This window comes from Urtica dioica, chromosome 4, assembly GCF_054948205.1.
Source record: "Urtica dioica subsp. dioica isolate 48M chromosome 4, U.dioica_male_clone48M_v1_H2, whole genome shotgun sequence".
Lineage (NCBI taxonomy): Eukaryota > Viridiplantae > Streptophyta > Magnoliopsida > Rosales > Urticaceae > Urtica > Urtica dioica.
Genome location: NC_142759.1, coordinates 17,221,611 through 17,244,799, shown reverse-complemented (window position 1 = coordinate 17,244,799; position 23,189 = coordinate 17,221,611). Strand labels below are relative to the sequence as shown.

The following is a 23,189-nucleotide window of genomic DNA, read 5'->3' as shown; positions in this document are numbered from 1 at the left end:
AACTATCACAGTTAATTAGATTAAAATATTGGAATGTTATTATAGCAAATTGACTACTTTTTCTAAATATGTCAATAGTTGAACTATAATTTTAAAATATAAGAGTTGTTTGGATTAGATACCTAGTGTGTAAAAAAAAAATTGATGTTTTTAGTTTGTAACTTTCGCATGAGTTCGAGAAGAGAGAAAATGACAGGCTAACTAACATTACGTGAATTTATTTTCCCTTTTGATAATTACTAATATATGTCCATGTGTACCAGCCACGCAGTTATTGCGATAACGAATTCATAGAAGTATATTATCACACTAAGCATAAGGTTTTTATTTATATATATATATATATATATATATATATATATATATTATATAAAACATATATATTATTGATGGAATGCAATTTGAACTTTTCCTACCTCTTTAAATCATATAAGTTTTGTATCAAGTCCAGACCATTCAGCTGAGCTGACATTAGATTATATGTCCGGTGCTCCACATGACCGGTCAAAATCACACTCTCATAAGATTTTTATTTTTAAAATTAAAAATCTAAATCTAAAAAACTAAAACGTGTATTATTACGGTTAAATATGCATGTATATAAACTTAAAGAATATATCAGATCAAAATAACGATATGTTGGCGAAATAAATGGCGGCTGACACGTCTAATCACAGCAACAAGGATAACAGTATTTGTATTTCAATTTTCAACAATTCAATATATATACGAAGGAAAAAAATTCAATATGTATATGGTTGTGAGATATATATTGAATATAAATAATGTTTACAACGTATCCAATCAGTTTTTACAATTGCTCTTCATTTTAAAGAAATTTGAATCGGATGAATTCCAATAAATATCGATTAAATCCATAGAAATTCACATTTTTAAAAATAACGATAAATAATATTTTTTTTTTCAACTACTAAATACATATAAGTAATTTAGCTAATAACTATGAAATGCAGAGAGTGAAATTTCCTTTTTCAATTCATATTTTCAGAATTGCTATGCTATAGCTAATTAATTACTGGTAAATAAACATAAAATGGTAAATTTGTTTATGATTTCGTAATATGCCCGAGAAAAATTAGGAAACCGGTTAAATGATTTTTTTTCCCTACTTTAAATTAAAACCTAGCCGTTCTATTGTAAATTAACTCTTCCTAGTTGATGTTGATAACCAAAAATATCCGAATCATTTGACTCTGAAAACAATATATTGAATATATTATATTTATTTTGAGAAAGGTATGTTACATGAGATTATAAATTTCAAACTATTATAAAATTTGAGGTCAATAAACTACGACTCATCAACCAACTTCATTTAAGACTGACATCCATTTCTCCATGGATATATAATTCAGATTAAATATTAAAAAGAAAATCCCCTAAAAAAAAAAAAATTAAAAAGAATATACTAGAGTCTAGACCAATACGCTACAGCGATATAAATCAAATTTATTGATTGGCATTTATTTATTACGTATAATAATCGAGAGATAATCAGCTCATATTTTGGCCTGTCTCTTTGTGTTTTTATTGTTTTTGCTCGTTCCTAGCTAGCTAGTAAGATACTTTTTGTGTAAATTTCAGAATGAGGATATAGAAAAAGACAAAAATATGGACAAATATAAAGACAACAATTAAAAAAGAATATATGGTTTAAGTTTTGTTTTATCATTTTACGGCTCTACCCAATAATGTATGAGGTAGGCTAAATTCATGACAACTTCTCAACTATTAAAATTTGGGTTGGAGCTATATAGAAATCATAAATTTGCAAAATAATAAATACTTTGTTAATTATAGCTAATTTAGTTTAAATAATTCCCGCCTATTGACAATTAATAGGGGAGAGTTATTTAGACAAAATTGTTAATTAATTATTATTAATAGAATCAGTTGCTAATTATCTATACTTAATCGTATATTGGTTATTTAACAAACAATAAGTTTGATTTAAGTTAATTTTTTTTTTTTATGTATTTCTTAAAATACTAAGTGTAATTAAAAAAACTGGAAGATCTAAGTTTAAGTTCGACTAGGGAATCAAAATGGTAGAAAAACTTGGTAAACTTTTATAATTATGTATATTAATAACTTATTTTTTACACACGTTTCTATTATTCCGACACTTGATTTCGAGTGCCGATTGAATCTTCATTGTTTGCGTCAATAATTATCATGATTTCAATAGTTTTAGCTTCTCATTAGCAACTAAATAACTGAATTACCATGATTTAAGTAGTTATCGAAACACTTATGGTATATTTACAGTTAAAACTTAAAACTGCAATAGGCTGATACGCAATATATTTGAATATATATTCAATAACTGCATTTTGAATAAGGGTAGACAATGTTAACGCAATTACTACATTTGGCTTTAGTCTTATCTTATGGTCCGAATTTTATTATTTTTATTTTTTTCGAAAAGTTTTATGGTCCGAGATTTAATAAGAGAATCAATTTATATATGGAAATCTAGATACATCCAATCACAATTGCCGACACGACAGCCCTATATATATTAGTGGCCAAAAAAGTTAAGTTTTCCTCTGGAAGGGAAAAGTATCCTTTCTTTTCCTTCTAAAAAAGAATCCTCAACGACACTCTTGTTGTCATGTTTGTATGATATATCTATTCCAACCATCTAGATGCCTATAAATTTAGGCCACATTTTTTTTTCAGAGATTTTTGCCCATATTCTCCTCATAAGAAAATGGGTAAATTTATGTGGAAATAAAAATGTATATATTTGTAATAAGTGAAGCAAATATGGAAAAAGAATGAAGCTAATGAAGGTATAATTTTAAGTATGACATCCCTTTAAAGCATTTAAATGCCCCGTGAATTTAGGCCATATTTTTTCTTGATGATAATTTTTTTCCTTTTTTTCTTTCGTTTTGTATAAACATTAAAGTAGTATCCTCTTAAAAAAAATGGGTAAATGTGGGAAAAAAAATTGTTGTGTTTATATGTAGTAAACACAAGTGGAAAAAGAAGAAAAACTACTTTTTTTAATCGAAAAAACAATGCTACTTGATGATGTAGTATTGATGGCCCGAGAAAAATGATATAATGGCATATCTAGGACTAGCACGAAAAGAAATATAAAATGAAAAAAGCAAATAAAATGTTGGTCGCATTAATTATGCACCTAGCAAGTCCCAACCGACAAGTGGTTTTATTTACCCAACAATATTGTGTGTGTATATATATATACATATCCAACATATATAGTTAATATTGACCGCAATTATACCATGTGAGGTAAGGCCTTGGGTGCCAAATGGATAGCCAACAAAACATGCACTAGCCATAAATGATCAAAGTACTTTGGATAATCATATCATGACCTCAAAAATTTCCCATACATTACAACAGAATTTGACTTTTCAACCACCTTAAAAATATAGTTTCGAGTAACCACCGTTAAAAATTATCACGCCGGAAATTTGTGTATAGATTAATGTTAGAACAAGCCGAATACAGTGAAGATTAATTGTTCCCATAACAAACTAATTTAGTTACAAGAAAAGAACATAAATGAAAATACTGTGTGTGTTGATCTGATAAGTGAAGAATTCAATGGCTGGATGTGAAAAAAATATGTGTTTTTGTGTGAAAGGGATAGAGTTTTTTCTTGTCCCCTCTTTTCTTATGTCGATCGTTTTTTTTTTTTTTATCAGATTCTTTTGTCGATCGTTGATCAAGTTGATGATTAAGGCCCTCAATTTGACGGTTGTGCGGTCATAACCATCCACGTACTTGCGTAGCAGTTAATAATATAATAACTCTTTGTCTCGTGGCAAACAAAAAATTATCTTGTTTACGTAGTGGACACTTGGATATTTTATTGGTAAGCTTTTTATCTAATCGTTAATTTCTTCGATATTTTTAGTTTAGCTGGTCGATAATCACCTGTACTTTTTGTTCACAGTCATTTTTCTTTATATTTGGTCCTCGAGTTTTTTTTTCTCAGACATTGTTGTCAAGAGAATACCAAACAAAAACCACTTAATCTATTTGTTTACCCTTATAACAATATATATATATATATATATATATATATATATTATATATAAACTACTGTTAAATAGAATATTAAACTGACTAATTCTTTACTCATATTATAAACTCAATTACTTAAAAGCTACTTTTTGGCTCACCACGTGCGTTGAAAAATATGGGGTAGTTTCTTGAATCTAGTTTGCACTGTTAGATAGAATATGAAACTGACTAATCCTTTACTCATATTTTTAACTCAATTACTTAAAAGCTACTTTTTGGCTCACCACGTGCGGTGAAAAATATGGGGTAGTTTTTTTAATCTAGTTTGCACTAATGTCAACAACAATAATTTGGAGAGATCAAGACAAAGAATTCTCTAAATATTTGAATATGCATGGATATTAATGAGTCAAATATGATAGGCTATAGAGAAAATAATGATGTCACGATTAGCTCCTCTCTTAATAATGAGGGCCCTAAATACATTCACTGTTTCTGGTGTAGACACAAAAAGTCGATACATACATATATAGAAATCGTAACTACTTTCAAAAGAGAGTTCACCACTTAAGTATTACACGAATGTATAAATACGCCGATGGAGTTTCATATGTGTCCATACCTGAATCTGACTGATTATGATTAAGAAGATCGATTTTTGACGCTCAATCAGATTTGTGGGTCCATTTCTCAAACTTATATGGGGAACACTTGGAGATCTTTGATATTACAACCCATCTCTCATCATAGATATTACGAGACAAAAATGAAATAAGTAATCATGCAATAATGTTTACCCTAGCTGGATCATTAAGAGACGTAGTAATAATTACATGAAAGCTAGCTAGTGAATAATGTTCACGTGCAATTCTACTGTTGAGCATGCGTTAACTGATGATCAAGGTATACAAAAAAAATATGATAATTGTTGTAAGAAAGATAGTAAAGTAACATTCAATTTTAGTCTTCCATACACATAAATTCATAATACAGATACATTAAGGGTTATATTAAATTCCAGCCATGAATGGTACTACGTTATGTTAGATGTTCAAACATTTGACATAATGAATTGATTATGAAAGCGAAAGTCACCTACCTAAACCTATAATTCCCAAAAGGTTTTCAAGGGGGATATAAGATAAAAAAATTAGTTAAGTAGTTAACTAAAACGTTTGAGATTGCCAAATAACCAACGTACCGTAAATCTTAGGTAGATAGTCATAAAGATGATGTGACATTCTTGATTTTCTATTTTATTAAAATAAAAATGTAGAGTATTTACGTCAATTTACACGTGTACATGATTATTTATCTAAGATTTACAAAACGTTGACTATATAACAATGTGAAATTGTAAATATATGACTATATACCTAATGGACTTCTATTTCTATATTATTTAATTGACATATAACTCTTAGCTTAAAAGTTTAATGACGCTTCTTAATTATCGAATGTGTAACTTATTGGCACCACTCAAAATCAAATAATCCAACAATTGAATAACTAAATGCATGGTCATTAAAAAAAAAAAAGAAAAGAAAGAAAAGAAGTACTCGCTCACGCGATCATCACTTGCTCTTACAGATCAGATCAAACATAATTCTAAATAAACTAATAAGCTTAAATTATCACTATCAGGCAGGTACATATTAGTCAATGGTACTATTTTACAATGTAAATTTCTCCATCATCAAAATTTACTGTCGATTCAGTACATAAATATAAATTTTATTTTACGAATCTGAAAGTTATAAAAATATCAAAACTAGACCCACGAATTAAAAAATTAACTGTTGATTCAGTATATATATATATATATATATATATATATATATATATATATATATATATATATATATATATATATATAGCCTGATTTTCACTAAATAGTAGTAGCAGTAGTTTAATAACAATAATCAATATTATGTATTGATGTTTTTATTATCTACCCTTCTTTTTTTTTTTAAACTAATCTTTGCCTTTTCAATTTGCTAACTACAAGCTTTTGTCATTAAAAAAATCTAGATTTTTTTCAAAAGCTGTCTCAGGCGTGCGTTTTGAGCATGCACGATAAAGGAGGGAAAACGACCTTTAACAAGAAACATTAAATAATTGTTATGAACGTGAGAAAGAAACTGAAATAAGAGATCTAGGGGTATTAATTAGTCATATGGTTTGATAAAATAAAATAAAAAAATCTCAGTTATATAGTCCTTTGCAACTTGTATCTCCCCGTTGATATTGAACAAAAAGAAAAAAGACTTTTATTTCTTTCGAATACTAACACTAGTATGTAGTTATTGAAATATCTACTACTTAGTTTTTTTTTTTTTTTTTTTTTTTTTTTTTTTTTTTTTTTTTCTGTACTTGCATCTACCCTCGCAATTTTTATTTACAACATTTTTAACCACTCTAAAATCTCCATTGGTGGAAATTTACATATTTTAAGTTTATAACGAATAATTAATTTTTTTGCGAAGTTTCATGTGTATTTTTTATATTTAATAATAGAAATTAGTGATATTGTTAAATTACTAAAATTAATTACAAGCTTGAAACATTTAATTTTCCGTTGAAGATATATATATATATATATATATATATATATATATGTATATGCAGGTATTTCAACAAATTTTAGAGAGAAACTAAAAGTTCTCAATGAAAAGTTCCATGGTACAACATACAAATATAGGTTTTTGGGGCAAATAGTCTATGAACTGTTGTGATTGTACTATTTTAATTAGTCTCTAACTTTTTTTTGGTGCATTTAAGTGTCTAACCTATTGATTTAGTAGCTTTTATTCCAAAAACAACTAATGTTTGTTTATAAAGTTTAACAAAAATATATATATTTTGATCCTAAAACTACTAAATGAAAGTTAGATAATTTAAGATTTTTAGTATTATTCAATCTAAATTATACTTTTTTTAAAAGATAAAATTTTTACTTTAGTTTATATCTTAGTCTTACGTTGTTTATTTGTTTGATTTTTTTTAAATAATCAAAAGAGCTACTATATCTATATTAATAGGTTTAGGGATAAAAATGCTCTAAAGATAAACTTGAGGACCTATATATAACACAACCAATAAATTCAGGGACGTGTATAAAAAAGACAAATATATATATATATATATATATATATATATATATATATATATATATATATATATATATATATATGTGGGTCTTCCCAATTAATTTAGGTCAGCAAGTGTGGTGTAATAAAAGCGAAAAGATGCAAAGAACCTTCGCGAAGTTCATTCATTTGCTTCTCAGCAATCAAGATTCAAAGACAAGAGGAGGTAGTTTGAAATATTTATAATGCCTTTTCTCTCGTGGGGAAATTTAAGCCAAATATAGAAATTCCATATAATATGAGAGCGAGAGAAAGAAAGAAAAGTCTTGAAACCACATTTATTATTTGTAGGTCCTTGAGGCTTTCAGACAATAAATTACGTGTAGTTCAACGAGTAATATTATTTGATAAATCAAATCAATAAGTAATCTAAAAGCATGAGCGTTTTGACGATGTATGCTGATGGCACACACCGTGAATGGCGGCCAATGATCATGGAGCAAAGGAATGCGTAATTACAAGTTTTACAACCTGGAAAATCTAACGGGGAAATTACAAATAAAATAGGGTTATTAAATTATATAGCCACACGGTTATAGTGAATTGAGATATAGCCCACATTTCGTTAATTTCTTGTAAATAGCTAAGTTAATTTATTAACAGATTAATAAAAGACTTATTTAATCCAGCCAAACATATAAAAAAAAAGGTAGTCAATAGGCTGCTACGTATGCAAGTTGACTATTTATAAAGTATTTACTAAAGGTTGACTAATTTACAATTCCTATAATTTAGGTGGCTTAAGTAGCCAATTTTTTGAATAAAATATTTTAAAGCATAATATTTCTAAAATAGTGGTTATTTTAAAATCTTTTCAGATATAACATTTTTTTCAAACGGTAAATAGTTATTTTTCTTATAAATTTTTATAAAAGACTGTATAACATCAAGAGCTATTCTTAATATTAAGCATAAAACATGGCTACCATGATCAATTATCACAGAATTAACTGAAAGAAAAATGAGAATCCATTTTTTGTTTTGTTTTGTATTTTTTTTTTTAAAAACGAGGGAAATAAAATTAAAATAAAACGTATAACTAAATTTTATTTTTTTAGGAATTCCCAAAGTGGAGAACATATATGTCTCTATTCTTATTTGTTAAAAAAAATACCTTCAAATTTCTGCAATTGATATAATAAAGAATTTTGAATTTTAAATTTTCTATTTTTTTTAATCATAAAATTCCGATTCCAAACATGGTCAGATAAGGTTTCCTCATAAATAAAATGAAGGATGACAGGTACTGTCAAAGTTGGTGCACACATTAATAGGCCGGTTTCCAATTAAAGACTAAAGTTTGTCATTTAATAATAACAATAATAAACCATTTGAAGGGGCTATCAGAAGATAAAATTAGATAAATATATAGATAATGACGTAACTGGCAATTGGACTTGGACCATACTAAGTTTAATTCTTTCTTATCAACAAATTGAGTTATCACTGATAGAGTATAAAAAGCATGTGAAATTGTATTACAATCTCGGTCATGCTTTGTAATTTTACTTATTGTTAATTCCTTTTCTTCTGTTTGGCAAACTAAAAACTATAACTGTTAATATGCGATTTTTCAAATATGAGTTGATTTTTTAAGTTAATTTTTTTTATTTTTATGTAATAATGATTTTTATCGCTTTATGTGATATATTGAAAATTTTGAATGTAAAATAACTAACATAACATATAACAATCGTTGATTGATATCCATCGTGGTCAAAATGTCAAATACTCTTCATTGGTCCTCAGATGTTTGCAATTGAAACTAAACAATATATATATCAACCAATATTAACTTTTGAAATTGGAAATTTGAAGGATTTTTTATTTTTATTTTTATAAAGGACTCAGCAAAAAGATATATTGATAAAAGCTAAAGACTTAAATTACAAGAATAGCCCAGTAAAAATTCAAGATTTTCTATAAGAAGAAGATAAAAAGTGGATCACAAACAATCATAAATACAACAAAATAATATGTGAGTCACCTGTTTATGTAGGTAACCAATCATTATCATATTACTATACGAATTCTGAGCGGAAACGTCGGTATTCGCCTGTTGTAGATTACGGTTTTAGTGATCTTGCCCTACTGAGATCCACGCATAAAGAAAATCATATCTTATATATGAGATTTAGATCTGAAGAAATATTCAAAATCACTCCAATTAAAGATCGAGCGACACATAAGCTAGATCTTATAAGTCTGTATTATTGAAACATAATCAAAAGAAAAAGAAAAACATGAAAAATAAAATAAAGATAAAATAGTACCTTCTCCTAAGTTGAGAATATTCTATTGGCCGAGCAGTAGAGTCTCCATATCTCAAGAGAGGCGACGACACCGAAAATTGAGAGCCAAAGTTTTAGATTTTTGCTAGGATTTAGGAGAGAGAGAGAGAGAGAGAGAGAGAGAGAGAGAGAGAGAGAGAGAGAGAGAGAGAGAGATGACAATATAAAAGTAACTCAGTAATTTGAAGTTTTAAATGAGTTAGATAAATTTATCTGTTTTTTTTATTTGTTTCCGTATAAGACTGGTTATTTACTTATCTTCAATTTTTTTGTGATTTTAAAATTTTGAAAGTCAAATAGGTAATTTACTTTAGTTTTTTTTTTTATTTTCTTTTTTAATTTTATTTGGTACTTAATAACAACGGTTATATTGAAAACTATCCCGTTTATTTTGGCTAGTAGCTGTATACCCAATTACAAAACTCGAGTTTCAGTTTGATAAGTTTAGCTAAAAGCATCCGAAAATATATTAAAATCATTACTTTTCGACTTACACTTCTAAAGAGTAAATACCATGCAATATAAATTTCTACCTTGCATTGTACACTTTCTTGTACCATATTGTCACAATTAGCCATATAATTTAAAGAGGGGTTTATTAGGTAAATAGTCATATTTACAGTTTAACATAATCAACGTTTCATCAATTTTAAGTAAATAGCCACTTTCATATATTTACAGACGTAAATCTTAGGTAAATAATCGCTTCTATTTATTAGGCCACATTATCTTTATGGCTATTTATCTAAGATTTATGAAATGTTGGCTATATAGCAATTCCAAATGTTTTAGTAGCTATTTACATTTTTTTTTGTTTAAAGATAAGGTTGAAGAAATTAAGTAAATAGCACATCAATTAAAGGCTATTGCTAAATAGTTTGCTGATTACCATTTCCTGATTCAACAAATTAGCCGTCTTCATTTTTGTGATTAACATAATAGTCATTGTTCGTGAAATTACTAAACGTGATGTAAGACGATTGTTTAACTAGTGGGTGAAACAACTTATTGAACAACTAATTATTTTTAACAAGATTAATTAAATTAACAATCAAACAAGCAATCACAAACGGAAAGCAATAAAGGACAAACTAAATTGGTAACTATGTTCGGTGATAAAGAATTTGCTCAGGGGACTGATACGTCCGGTGGTGAAAAGCGATCCACTACCTCAATAATCAAAAGTACATGACTTAGGTTTGCAGACTCCCTCTCAATCTCATAGCTTCTTTGACTTTTCCAATAAATGACATTGACATTGTGTTTTCAGCGGCAGGTACATATACAAGTTGAGAGGGTAGGGCTATTTGCTGGGTTTGAGATGGTGACAGACCTAGAACAGGTGAGGTGCCTGCATCAAGAGAACCACAAATAGATGGACACGACAAGTTTTGCCCACACTGCTGCTAATCGATCAAGGGTGTAAAGCCAAAAGATGGAAGAACAACGTGTTCAGACTGAGATATGTTTTCATCAGGATCAAGAAAAAGAGTGAGATAAGGAAATTTTTGTTCATTAAAAACTGCATTCCTGGTTATATACAACCTTCTGAAGGTTGAAGACATTTATATCCTTTGTGAAGAGAGCTATAACCAAGAAAAATACACTTTGAAGGCTGGAATTGCAATTTATTTGTGTTGTATGGTCTGAGATGTGGAAAAACAGAACACACAAACACTTTTAGAAAAGAGTAGCCATGAGTCTTGTTAAATATGGGTTTAAAAGGACCAGACCCTTCTAGGACATCTATTGGAAGAGTGTTAATGACAAAACAAGCAGAGGCAAAGGCATCAAACCAAAACATGATAGACATATGAGCTTGAGTAAGCATTGTGAGTCCAAGTTCAACAATGTGTTTATGTTTGCGTTCTACTCTATCATTTTGACCATGCACAAGAGGACATGAGTGTCTAAATTGAATACCATGACCTCTCAAAAAAGGTACAAACACATGATATTCCCCACTCCAACGCCTATGAACAACACAAATAGAAGTGTTTAGGAATTATTCTACAAACCTTGAAATTTTCGAACACTTTTTAAGGCTTCAGATTTAAGAGTTAAAGGATATATCCAGGTGAACCTTAAAAAATCATCAATGAAGCTTATGTATTATTTATAGCCCTAAGTGAAGAATGAGGTGACGGTCCCCAAAAATCAGTGTGGACAAGTTGGAGAGGCCTAGTAGCTTTTGAATTTGACAATTTGAAAGGTAAGGAATGACTTTTTCCATACTGACAAGCATCACAAAAATATTGTGCATCTTTTATTAATTTATGAATTTTACATTCTTTCAAGACATTTGATACAACTTTATTAGATGCATGACACAAAGTCTATGACACAATTGAAATTGATAAGAAAAATTACTAAGAAAGCATTGAGAAACACGAAAGCAAGACTTGACACTTTGAGGGCTCAGTTTAATTGGTAACAAGCTTTGTATCTTTAATTGGCTCTCCGAAGGCATAAGCTTCATAGAGATCTCATATATTCTGGCACTAAATTCTCAAATCTAGTGATTAACATTCTGAGACGTTGAGACTTGACTTTATATGTTCCCTCATGAGCGACTAGAAGAATATCCCATGCTTCCTTGGCAATTTCAAAGTTGGAGATCAGTTTGAATATAGATTCATCGACAGCAGAAAAATATGGCGTTCATAGCTCTCGAGTTTTCCATGGCATCTCTATGTTGATCTGCTAACCGCTTTTCTTGCGTCAACATGGTCGTTGTTCCCTTATCATCAGTTACCGTGTGAGCAGTCCAAGCTTTCTCGATAGCACTCCAAGATTCCTCATATATTGCTTTGAGAAACGCTTTCATCATGGCCTTCCAGTAGCCATAGTTTGGTCCATCCAAAAGTTGAGGTCGACCAATGCTCTGTCATTTTTTCATGTTCATCTTACGAAAAACTAGATCACACTCTGTGAATCAAGTGATCCGCTCAAATACTAATTGAAATGACTAAACGTAATGTAAGATGGTTGTTGAACTAGTGGATGAAACAACTTATTGAACAACTGGTTGTTTTTAGTGGGATTAACTAAATCAACAATCAAACAAGCAATCACAAACATAAAGCAATAAATTACACACAAAATTGGTAACCATGTTAGGTGATAAAGAACCTGCTCAGGGGGAGACTGGTAAGTCTGGTGGTGAAAAGCGATCCACTATCTTAATAATCAAAGGTATAGGACTTATGTTTGCAGACTCCCCCTAAAACACCTAGCTTCTTTGACTTCTCCAATAGATAGCAATTTAAGCTCCCCGTAGATCAGAGACTCTCTCTCTCTCTCTCTCTCTGACTCTTCTTCTTGAAGATCGCACGAGCCTCTCCCAAAGATCTTCTCAGCGTATCAACGCAAAACACCCACCACAAGCTCTGTACAAATAAAGTACAACACCAGCAAGTTCCTTGAAGTAGTTGTCGATAAAGATCTCCTAGCAGAGAGACCGGTTCTAGGTTAATATCGGCGTGAATTGACCAAACTAGAAAAATAGTTAATAACCTAATTCGACCCACAATGAGTTTTATTAGGATAACACCAAATTTCTCGCTTTCTCGCGAATCTATTATTTTCGGAAACCAAATATCTGGGAATATCTTTTCTTAATATTCTGAATTGAAATCATTAATATTTCCAGTAATTTTCGTGTAAGAGGAAAGTACCTTTGAGTGACCCGAGTCTTGAACATCGTCTTTCAGTTTGTTCTGTACAACTTCAACAAAATTGTTTTGCCAAACTAAATCATGCCACAGAAGTACCAACCGTTTGAGAAGTTATTAATATTTTGCCACAAGTCATCAAAACTGTTTTTATTTGTCAATTGTTCCATTTGTTGATTAGAAAAGAAAACAAGATAAATTTGAATGAAACAATTTTTGGTTTTTTTTTGTTACCCTGTTGAGTGGATTTTCTTTGAATTATAGGGATTCAAAATTTTTATTTGAGTTACGCAGTATCCTTTGTATTTCTTTTTCATTTTTGTGGGTGATTTAAAGCACGGATTTAAATGCCGATGAACTTCCTGGATTTTCGCTGAGAAATTCGTTTCCGGTGGGTCAACGGCCGACGAAAGTGTATTGTTCGTTCGTCGTTTTTTACCGAGCGAAAGTCGTGGAAACGGCTTGTCATTTCGCTAAAAAACGACCGCCTGTTTTCGTTTAGTTTGCAGTATAAAACTCAATTATTTTCCAGAAAAATCTCCGAAAGTCAGAGAAAAAGGAAAAAAAAAACAAATTTCGGGTGTGTAGAGCAGTGAAGAAGGCGACCACTTTGCCGGCAACAAGGCCAGGATTTTCGTCGACTTTCGTTATTTTCGGCTCAGTGACGTTCAAAATCAACATTATTCGGGGAATTTCGAAGAACATCCAGGAAATTCGATTTCCTTTGTAATCACTATATCCGAATTTTTGGATCTTGATTTTACTGAGGAAATTGATTTTTTTTTTTCATAAAATTTCCTTCATGAATGTTGTTTGTAATGTGACGATGTATTATATATATTTTTTTCAGATTTTTTGGAGAACTACTGGAGAACCACTATTTTCCGGCGAACCACCATTTTTCCCGGCGAACCTCCATTTTTTCCGGCGACTAAAAATCCAGATTTCAACTTATTTATGTATTTAAATTTTATATTACATATACTTATGTTTTGAATTTATTTCCATATATGTTGTGCTGAACTTGAATTGATGTAGTTTGATTTTGATATGAAATTGTAATTCTTAGACTTTGAAATGAAATATTTAGACTTGGAATTTGTTACGTTTTGAAATTGAAATAAAATTAGTTTGACCTTTCCTTTGTACTCACTCAGACTCACATCATTTCCTCGGATATCGTGAAAAATAAACCCAAATTACCATAATTGGATAGAGGAGAGATTATATTTTGAGACAAAAAAAAAAAAAAAAAAACACCCCTCTCTAGTCAAATCTACAAATTCTCGGCTAAAAATCAAACAGAAAAAGACTACCCCAAATAAATTGATATTAAAATAAATCTATTATCATAGGACTCAGCAAAAAGATAGATTCTTTAATTGTTTAAACATTACATAAGAATAGAAGTTCAAATTTTAGTCTAATTGGAGTTTGACCTGTGAAGTAAAAAAAACATGTAACAACAATGAAGAAAGGAAATGAAAAGGAATAGGAATTTGATGCAAACCTTGACAGTGAAGTCGTAGACGGATTTGGGAGCGTTTACAGAGTCGGCCATTGGAAGAGAAGGGTGATAGTTGCGGAATTTATTTCCATATATGTTGTGTTGAACTTGAATTGATGTAGTTTGATTTTGATATGAAATTGTAATTCTTAGACTTTGAAATTAATTTATCATGTATGCTAGAAATTTGTTACGTTTTGAGTTGAAATGAAATGAAATATTTAGACTTTGAATTTGTTACGTTTTGAAATTGAAATAAAATTAGTTTGAATTGAATTTATTGACATGGTGAAAGAAATTTATTGACATATTGAAATGAAAGTAGTTAGAGTATGAATGGAAATTGTTTGAATTGAAGTTATTTGAATTGAAATGAAATTAGTTTGAATTGAAATGAAAGTAGTTAGAGTATGAATTGAAATTGTTTGAATTGGAATGAAATTCGTTTGAATAAAATTTATTGACATGTTTAAAGAAATTTGTTGACATATTGAATTGAAATTAGTTTGAATTGAAATGAGTTTGAATTGAATTTATTGTCACGGTGAAAGAAATTTGTTGACATATTGAAATGAAAGTAGTATGTTTGAATTGAAATGAAATTAGTTTTAATTGAATTTATTGACATGGTGAAAGAAATTTGTTGACATATTGAAATGAAAGTAGTTTGATTAGAATTTTTTGACAAGTTGAAGTTGGATTGAAATGTTGAATTCAATATGCAGGTATATCGAAGATGAGCGAGGAAGGAGATCGTAAGCATTGCACCTCCGCTGCAACAAACCCGAACTACTTCAGGTGCAACTATTGTGGGCTGTTACGAGGGAGGAGGGGAATCACACGGATGAAGTTACACTTAAGTGGAAACGATCCGAAGAAAAACGTGAAGAAATGTCCGAGTGTTCCTACAGAAGTACGCAAGGAGATGTTAGCGTTACAAGCGGCGACTCTCCAAAAGAAGAAAAGCAAGGCCGTCCTTGATGAAACTGTTGGTGGATCGAGCGCGCATCGGACACGAACGATCGCTCCGATGCGACTCGTTTAAGATGATTCCACCATATAACCATATTAATGCGGAAAAATAATTAATTACGCTGATCATAAGCTAATTAAATTATGGTTATAATTAACAAGATCTAGTTATGTTTAATTAATTTAATTCACGTGAGCATATAAGTCAAGCAACCGATATAAGAGTAAACGAGTACTTACATTGATTTTCGGTTCAGCTACAGAACGCTCCAATCCAATCGCGTACTCCTTGCGTCGTCTTGATGAAGGACTCGAGGATGACACCTTAGTCTTCCGAAACGTAATCTCCGAGACGAATAAGAAAGATGAGTGGGCACAGTCTTTATCTCACTAGATCACGAAACTAGGTGTTTCGAGATCTCTCTTATTTTTCTAAGAATGGAAACGAATTTCCGAGGGGAGGGAGAGGCAGATGCACGGCCAAGGGAGGCTAGTGATGCACGAAATTTCTCTCAAAAAATTCCTTAAAATAATTGCTTATTTTTGCCTTCTCATGAACCCCTATTTATAGTAGTAAAAAAGAGATATTCATGGAATCTTCCAGAATATTTTATTTCCTTTTATTGTGTTCACACTAGTGGATTAAATCTAGGCCATTGGATCTCAACAAGTGAATCCTACTTTTTCTCTCATCCTAAATACTTTTCTTTAAATAAGGAGAAAATATAGGACAATATCTTATATTTTTCTCTCTCCTTTATTTAAACAACTAAAGAGAAAATATTGGTAAATACCAATTATGTATTTTCGAATTTGATGGCACAAGGCCAAGGAGATTTGCGCAAACCCTAGTGCCAAATAACCAAATTCGAATTTTCCATGTGTGCAAAGTCCAATTGCTTAAAACCCAATTAATCATTTATTTACTTGGTCTAACAATAAACAAATAATTAATAATTGTTTATTTACTTGATCAAACAATAAATAAACAATTCTACCATAAATATTTATTTAATTATGCGAATACCCGTTTTCCAGAATTAATGCTGTCAATCACAATTACAGCAAGTGAGATTAATAATGATAAACATTATTATACGAAAGTTCTTATCCGCCTTTATCAGAGCCGAATCGGGGACTATGGACCTAGTAATAGGAGCTTAACAAATCTGATGAAAAAGACGAAATAGTCCTTTCTCTTTTGTCAATCGATTCGTCTAATCTTGGTCAAATACTCCACCTTGTAAGCCAAGACTGAACTCTCCTTTATACTGGAATTATATTTACTCATCGTGACGAGTGTCCACTGATATAGTCAGTTCGTGATCAAGATCCTCCAGGTTCAACTCGTGTCAAGAGAAGTCAATTTTTCCGTTATACTTCTCTTGATACATATCAGCCCTAAGCATTGTTGCTTCCCCAGCGAAAGATTCTTTCGAACGTTACTTACTTCGAAAGTGCTAGCAATCTATCGGTTTTGGAATCAATCCTTAGGTGAGTGAACATTAACCTTCTTTCAGGAAGGCTGGATTCCGTATCTGTAAATCACTTCCCACTCGAATCATGCTCTGAGAAAACTCCCAAGACATAAGCTATGATTAGCATGAATAGCCTTTTAGCGAATGAGTCAAAGAGCTCAGTAACATAACCCAGTGTCCATGATCACTTCAGGATTTAGATCAAGTCTCACTGTGACCATCATAGTGACCTCGGTTAGTGTGTCGTAACGGTCCTTAAACGACACATCTACAACCAAGACCTGTCCAAGTCGTACACTTACCACAAGTGTAGAATGCTCCCACATAGTGATCAGCCTTCACCTATGTGTTCCAAATATATGACTTTAGATATAGCTTTCCAGGCGTATATCAGTCATCGACCATGTTTTAGCACACCGCCCGAACTCAGGTGCCCAGCACGTGACTCAGTTAGATACGGAGACTATGGAAGATAGTTGTTATTGATTCTAATTGTTTAGAACTCAACCCAATAATCATATAATGCTAATAAAGTAATCTTATTATCGAATTTAGTAATCATTATCTTCAAGTGGGCAATATTTCCAACAATCTCCCACTTTGACCAGAGAAGATAAGTTTCCTTCAGCCAATTTAATTCTTTGCCATCATTATAGACGGTTTAGACTTTGACCCAGGATTGAGATTCCCATCATATGGATTCCCATTTTATCTATACTCTATCATTTATGTCGATCTGACATATGTCCCATTATTCTAGTTCATGCATTTTTGCAAGTGATCTTTGACTTACCATTTAAGGTCAAGTCAAATTGTCCATAGTAAATAAATTTACTTTAGAACAAATTAACACTTCGCATACCTTTAGATTATACACCAGACTTTATATCTAAAGATAACAAGTCTCTCTATCAAGGTGTACATCCCTTTTGTGCCAAAACAGGTTGCACCATTGCATGGTTTGATCTCATCACCACTTACTATAGTGTGATTTATTGAACGTGTTTAAATAAGAACTTTATTGACCTATTTCCATTACTTGGTTATTTATAGTTCATCCTTGTTTGTCGTGTTCATATTCAATATATACACAGGACTTTAAGGATTTACTATATTTAAATAACTAAGTATCTCAATATTTCCAAACATTACAGTGTTTACAACACATGTAGTTATTCTCGGAAATACGACATTGTCTAAGGTCTAATTATTAGTCCTTTTAAAGACAATGTTGATAGCCTCAACATTGAGCTCGTACCTTATATCAATAAGTATGTTTGAGACATAATGGAACGAGCATGTCGTTTCTAAATTTAATTTTAGAAACAGTTAGCTCAGTCAATTTACTTGTGTCATAATGAGGTCTAGAACTATAATAGTAATGACTTTATTCATGACACTTGTTTAGGAGCTATACTTATCGATCATTCTCAAAATATCGATTATAACAAACATCCATGTACAATCATGACTAGTTTGTTAAGTACTTAGGATCTACCTTTCATATTTCAAAATGTTTAGTAGTATAACTACTTCGATCCATGTCTTTATGTTATTGGAACTTCATCCTCAAAGGATAGTTCATCTTCAATTTTGAAGATCCCTAATGAAGTGGTTCGTGGTATCAGAAAGAAGAGTATCATTGATGATAATGTCTCTCCTTAAGGGCTCAATCCCTTACCTTATAGCTTATTAAAGCTTAAACCATTTCATTAATCCTTTTATAGATCTCTATATTCCTTTAAGCTAATAGCTTAACAGGTAGATCTTTTAAATATGGGCTAATGACTTTCAGACAAGTTAGTATGATCGAGAGTGATATCTCAAGATCATGTCTTTCCATTTAAGGAAAGTTTATTGTTGATGAGAGTGACAAGGATCCATTCTAGGATGCTCCCACTAGGTTATTGATTTTAACGACAAGATAATTCAAAATTATCCTTCCTTTCAATTCATTGATTTATGTGGCAAGGTAATCATTGATTACTCTTTCACTTTAATTATTGAATAATAGCATATACATTCCGGTTAAGGATGCCATCTTCAATGATGGGTTTAATCCTGTGAAGGATGTTGCTATTTATTGAACAACAAGTGGCTAGATTTCATTAAAGAAAGCTCTCACTCTTTTATTGAACAATAGTGACTAGAATCCAATTAAGGATGCTCCCACTCAATAATATTAGTTATTTAGTGGCTAGGTTCCATTTATGGATGCTCCCACTATGTCAATGAATAAGAGTAGCTAGGTTCCAGCTAAGGATGCTCCTACTCGATTATTGAATGTTAGACTGGCTAGGTTCCAATTATGGATGCTCCCACTCAATCAATAAATCTAGAGTGACTATGTTCCATTCAAGGATGCTCCCACTCAATCAATACGAATATTAGTGACTAGGTTCCAATTAAATAAGCTCCTACTAATTTAATTCATCATCAACACTAACTTTTAGTTGTGTCTCCTTTATTACTTATTATTCGCACAAGTCATTGTCGAATAATGGTAATATTTATTTAGACGCTTTCAAAGCTCTAAATAGTTCTTAAACAATAAAACATATTCAACATAAGAATTTAATGAAGCAATAAAAGCTAATTAAATTCTAACAGAGATAATAACTTAGAAAATATTTATATTTATTTATTGTGCTTCTATATAGCATATGAACGGAAAAACGTGACCTTCATATTCTATATCTTTTTCATAAGGACATAAGCATTCATGCATATTCAAATATCATAAAAGCAATCAAGGCATTCAATAGAAGGAAATATTTAAAGACACAACCTTGTGTTCATAAATAATGTAATAAAACATAAAGAAAGAAAGATTCATCCTTTCTGGAATAGCCATAAAGGCTACAATCCAGAAAACCTCGGATTATTAAATGAAACATCCCATGTTCAAAAAATAAATCCATAAATGAAAGTAATAAAACTAGTGGGAAATTAGATCTTCAAACGGAGCATGAGCTTCTCTACAATTCGGGCTTGAATCCGACATTGCTCAGCAAGCTCGTCTACACATGTGTGCTCCATCAGATCTGCTCTGCAACAAGAAAAGAAGTATGCTCATGAATAATTATCCTCAAAACATTTTTAGGATATCTTTAATCATGAATTTTAAGGTACCATACTAGCATTCTTCTTGTTTTTCTCAAGCTCAGCCAAGCACAGAGGACAATGCCTCTTCCAATGGCCTTCAATGTTGCAGTGGTGGCATTTACCAATGCTTTCACGCTTCTTCTCTTTTCCTTTCCCACTTCTCTTGAAGTTCTTCCTTTCCTTCTTAGCGGGACCTTTCCCCTTTGAAGTATTCGGACGTGCCTTAGATGACTCAGCACCAGAAGTCAACATCTTCTTGGTTTTATTCGAAGAACTCTTGTCAGCATAGAGAGCTGACCCTTTGTTCTTCCCATGTCGAGTGATAGACTTGAAAGTCTATAGTTCATTCAACAGCTGAGACAGTCCATACGTCCCACTCGAATCATGCTATGAGAAAACTCCCAAGACATAAGCTGTGATTAGCATGAATAGCCTTTTAGCGAATGAGTCAAAGAGCTCAGTAACATAACCCAGTGTCCATGATCACTTCAGGATTTAGATCAAGTCTCACTGTGACCATCATAATGACCTCGGTTAGTGTGTCGTAACGGTCCTTAAACGACACATCTACAACCAAGACCTGTCCAAGTCGTACACTTACCACAAGTGTAGAATGCTCCCACATAGTGATCAGCCTTCACCTATGTGTTCCAAATATATGACTTTAGATATAGCTTTCCAGGCATATATCAGTCATCGACCATGTTTTAGCACACCGCCCGAACTCAGGTGCCCATCACGTGACTCAGTTAGATACGGCTATGGAAGATAGTTGTTATTGATTCTAATTGTTTAGAACTCAACTCACTAATCATATAATGCTAATAAAGTAATCTTATTATCGAATTTAGTAATCATTATCTTCAAGTGGGCAATATTCCCAACAGAAACCGTAGACGAGCACTTGGCCGGACGCTTCGGTCCGACTCACGTAGAGCTTGACCCTGACCAACAATACGAACGTGATATGATGCAAGCTCTTAAAAGAAGCCATCAAGAGACACAATCGGATGCTTGAAGATCTGGCCCTGGTGGGGGTTCCGGGATTTCACCACCACCACCTCATTTTCGGCCAGATAGTGGATGACAGCCTACTATTCCGAAAAACACGAATCCTAAATTGAAGCAACGTCTAGGACAAGCCGTTAGCAGCTACGTCATCCACGAAAACATACCAGCGAACAAAGTGAAGTCGCCACACTTTCGACACATGATCAATGAAGCCGTGGAAGTTGGTAAGACTTGTGTATTTGAATTTTAAACTACCAGTTTTAATTTGACAAGTATTGTGGTGTCCAACTGTACTTTCATTTTCAAACTTCACAGGTCCAGGTATCCCGCTTCCGACTCCGTATGAGATTTATAACACGTACTTGAGAGCAAATGTTGCATCCGTCAAGAAGTACATCGACCAGCAACGAGAAGTGTGGAAAGAATATGGATGTACCATAATGTCGGACGGATGGACAGGACCAACGCGTTTAAGCATCATAAATGTTATGGTGTACTCGGCAGGTAAGACTATTTTTTTGAAGTTAGTTGATGCGTCAGATGAGATCAAGAACTATTTATACAACTATAAGATTCTGTCGCCCATGGTGAAAGAATTCGGAGAACACAATGTTGTTCAGATTATCACTGATAATGGTTCGGCTTACAAGAAAGCCGGAATGAAACTTGCTCGTCGATATAATTTGTATTGGACTCCGTACGCTATACATTGTATAGACTTGATGCTCGAGGACGTGGGAAAACGAGGGACTGTCGCCGAGGTTCTTAAGAATTGTAGAGAAGTGATGAAGTTCATCTACAATCACGGGGTACTCCTCTCAAAGATGCGAGAAGAGGGACAAGGAAAGCTAATCCGTCCAGGTCCCACGAGATTCGCCACGAACAACTTGGCTCTAACGAGTCTCATGAGCATTCGACCGGGGTTGAAAAAGATGTTCACGTCAGATTGGTAGGACCGATGTTCCTTCCGTCAAACTGCAGCTGGGCAGTTTGTGGAGTAAAAAATATTGGACAACAACTTTTGGCTCCATATTGATAGAGTGTGCAAGGTTTTCGAGCCTATATACTCTGCTTTGCGTCTCGTTGATACAGAAGTTGTTCTGACGATGGGTTTGCTGTACCACGTCTTCGATTTAATGAAAAAGAAGTTGGAAAGAATCACAAACAAGCAATGGGTGGTTGACATTGCGATTGAGAGATGGAATAGATAACTTAACCATCCGTTACACCAAGCATGTATTACTCATTTCACTTATTCTTTGTGAGCGTCGTTGTATCATTTTTAATTTATATATGTGATTATTTATCTTGTAGCTCACTACCTAATTAAATCCAAAATTTCAATATACTCCGGAGATCATCAAGCAACCCGAGCATCTTACGGCGGTTACACAAGTGTTTGAGCGGTTATTTCCGAACGATGACTGCGACAACATAGGGAACGAACTTCTAGCATCCCGCGACGCGAAAGGCATGTTCAGTAATAAATCCGCAGTAGCGGGAAGGACGAATATGACTTCTGGTAAGAACTATTTCTTATTCCCGAGTTTTTAATATATCATAGTTTCATATTTACGGAGTTTCTTCATTTTCTTAGGAGAATGGTAGGCGATGTTTGGAATCCAAACCCCCATGTTGAGAAATTTGGCGATAAGAATCCTTTCTCGGACCGCATCATCATCGGCGTGCGAGCAAAATTGGAGCACGTTTGCACTTGTCCACACTAAGCAACGAAACCAACTGGCATATAAGAGACTGGAGGAACTCGTCTTTTGCAGCTACAACATGAAGCTGCAATTACGAGATATCCAAAGCAACGCCGTCGACAAGAAGGATCTGTTGGATATGATCCAAAGATCAATGGATGTAATGGGCGACAACGTCGACGATGATGAACTCCTAAAATGGATCTGCCCAGTTCACCTTGACGATGAAGACCGGAACCCCGACCCGCACGTCGCCTCACAGGCCTGGGC

At 32.4% G+C, this 23,189-nt stretch overlaps 1 protein-coding gene across 1 annotated transcript; it reads left to right on the top strand.

The window, feature by feature from the left end:
* Window positions 1–12,579: 12,579 nt before the first annotated feature.
* LOC149400921 (uncharacterized) lies at window positions 12,580–22,424 on the top strand. Its single transcript, XM_089610548.1, has 6 exons — window positions 12,580–12,616; window positions 15,373–15,635; window positions 21,329–21,437; window positions 21,529–21,717; window positions 21,808–22,153; window positions 22,253–22,424. Exons 1-6 carry the CDS (start codon window positions 12,580–12,582, stop codon window positions 22,422–22,424), a joined length of 1,116 nt encoding a protein of 371 aa, XP_089466674.1.
* The last annotated feature ends 765 nt before the right edge of the window (window positions 22,425–23,189 follow it).

What these genes read in the sequence shown, in the direction of transcription:
- LOC149400921 (XM_089610548.1), top strand. Translation starts at nt 12,580, where the DNA reads ATGTTAGGTGATAAAGAACCTGCTCAGGGGGAGACTG. An exon ending in ACCTGCTCAGGGGGAGACTG is followed by an intron (nt 12,617 to 15,372) that starts GTAAGTCTGGTG and finishes TTCAATATGCAG; the next exon opens with GTATATCGAAGATGAGCGAG. An exon ending in AGGCCGTCCTTGATGAAACT is followed by an intron (nt 15,636 to 21,328) that starts GTTGGTGGATCG and finishes CCTAAATTGAAG; the next exon opens with CAACGTCTAGGACAAGCCGT.